Genomic DNA, 1,763 nt, shown 5'->3' on the forward strand with positions numbered 1-1,763 from the left:
CAAATAGTTTTATAAGAATATTGTTATTTAATGTACGGTAATTGATTTTATTTTGTTCAGTTTTAATTGTCATTTTCTAAGATGTAAATTCTTACAACACTTGTTGCCTCTATATATAAAAAGAATACTAGTTTGGCTTTTGATTGGATAGGATAATTTTTTTTTATTGTTGTTGCTTTGTTCTCTTTTTTTTATAATTATTGTGAATTTTTTTAATATAATACGAGAATAATATATTTGCTCTATTTATTTTTTGTCTTTTTTTATCTTGTAGAAAAAAAATTAATTTACATATATACAACTATTTGAGAAGAAAAAATTCACAAAGCCACTATTACAGCCACGAAATTATCATTTGAAAGAGATAATTATAATTTTTTTATAGTTTTTTTTAGAATAATATTTAAGTATTTGTTTAATATCTAATTTGCACATACAAGAATAATTTTTTTATCTTTAGAATATATATAGACTTTTAATGAATAAATTTTTTAAAATTCCTATTTGTAGTCCCTCTTAGTCATGTCAATCGATAAGTCATGGATTGGAATACCACAAACCACGCATGAGTATAAAGATGGTTTAAACAAGTTTTTGGATTTTGCTTTTGAGCATCAGTCTCTCGTGGGTCGGCAGATTAAATGTCCTTGTCCGGTGTGTGGTTTTCGCAAGTGGAAAACAAGAGAGGAAGTTTTTGAACATTTAATAGTCAAGCCATTTCTAGAAAACTACAAAGTTTGGTATTGGCATGATGAAGAAGCAGTTAGAGTTGAGTCACAAGTTCATCAAACTAGTCATATTGTACAAGATGATTCGACATCTCAGTATCCAACGGTAACAATGCTCAATGACGCGTTTGGAGTCGCTGGATCTGACTTGAATGAAGATGGAGTTGGAGATGGAGATGGAGGCAATACAGAAGATGGAGATGGAGATGAAGAGCATAGTGGAGAAAATGTAGAATTTTATAAGTTGGAGATGGTAATGAACCATTGTATGAAGGGTGCACAAAGTATTCAAAACTGTCTTTCTTGATTAGTCTGTATCACATAAAGTGCTTATACAGAATAAGCGACAAAGCCATGACCGAAATCCTCAAGTTAATAAAAGATGCTTTTGAAAATGCCAAGATTTCAAATACATTCTATGAGGCCAAGAAAACCATAAACAAACTAGGGCTTAATTATACCAAGATACCAGCTTGCCCTAATGACTGCATGTTATATTGGGGGGAAGATGAAGATTTGCAAGAATGCAAAAGATGCAAGACATCTAAATGGACCGATGCTAAAAAGAAGAAACCGACTAAGATATTGCGATACTTTCCACTAAAACTGAGACTTCAACGATTATTTATGTGTTCTAAGACTGCTGAATCAATGCAATGGCATGCTTTGGCAAAAAAGAAAGATTCAAAGATGAGGCATCTGCGGGATTCTGAAACTTGGAAGATATTCAATTTACTTCATGATAGGTTTGCCGAAGATCCTTGAAATGTACATCTTGGTCTCGCAACTGATGGATTCAACCCCTTTGGAGCTATGCGTACAAACTATAGCGTTTGGCCAGTAGTGCTTATTCCATACAATCGATCTCTGTTCATACCCTGGGTTGAACTGTCCGACCCGGGATGTTTAAACAACACCAACCGACCTCTTCAGGTCTGAACTATCTAACCTCTTCTCCAAAGAGCTCAGCCAAATTACCAAGAGAGCCCAAAAACGGCCCAAACAGAGGAACACGACCTAAATCCAAAGGCAGCG

General features: G+C 33.9%; 1 protein-coding gene across 1 annotated transcript; it reads left to right on the forward strand.

Annotated features, from left to right (window-relative positions):
* Nucleotides 1-522: 522 nt before the first annotated feature.
* LOC130934339 (uncharacterized) lies at nucleotides 523-1,493 on the forward strand. Its single transcript, XM_057863918.1, has 2 exons — nucleotides 523-981; nucleotides 1,056-1,493. Exons 1-2 carry the CDS (start codon nucleotides 523-525, stop codon nucleotides 1,491-1,493), a joined length of 897 nt encoding a protein of 298 aa, XP_057719901.1.
* Nucleotides 1,494-1,763: the final 270 nt, after the last annotated feature.

The sequence above is a fragment of the Arachis stenosperma genome, chromosome 6, assembly GCF_014773155.1.
Source record: "Arachis stenosperma cultivar V10309 chromosome 6, arast.V10309.gnm1.PFL2, whole genome shotgun sequence".
Taxonomy (NCBI): domain Eukaryota; kingdom Viridiplantae; phylum Streptophyta; class Magnoliopsida; order Fabales; family Fabaceae; genus Arachis; species Arachis stenosperma.

What these genes read in the sequence shown, in the direction of transcription:
- LOC130934339 (XM_057863918.1), top strand. Translation starts at nt 523, where the DNA reads ATGTCAATCGATAAGTCATGGATTGGAATACCACAAACCACGCATGAG. An exon ending in AATTTTATAAGTTGGAGATG is followed by an intron (nt 982 to 1,055) that starts GTAATGAACCAT and finishes TATCACATAAAG; the next exon opens with TGCTTATACAGAATAAGCGA.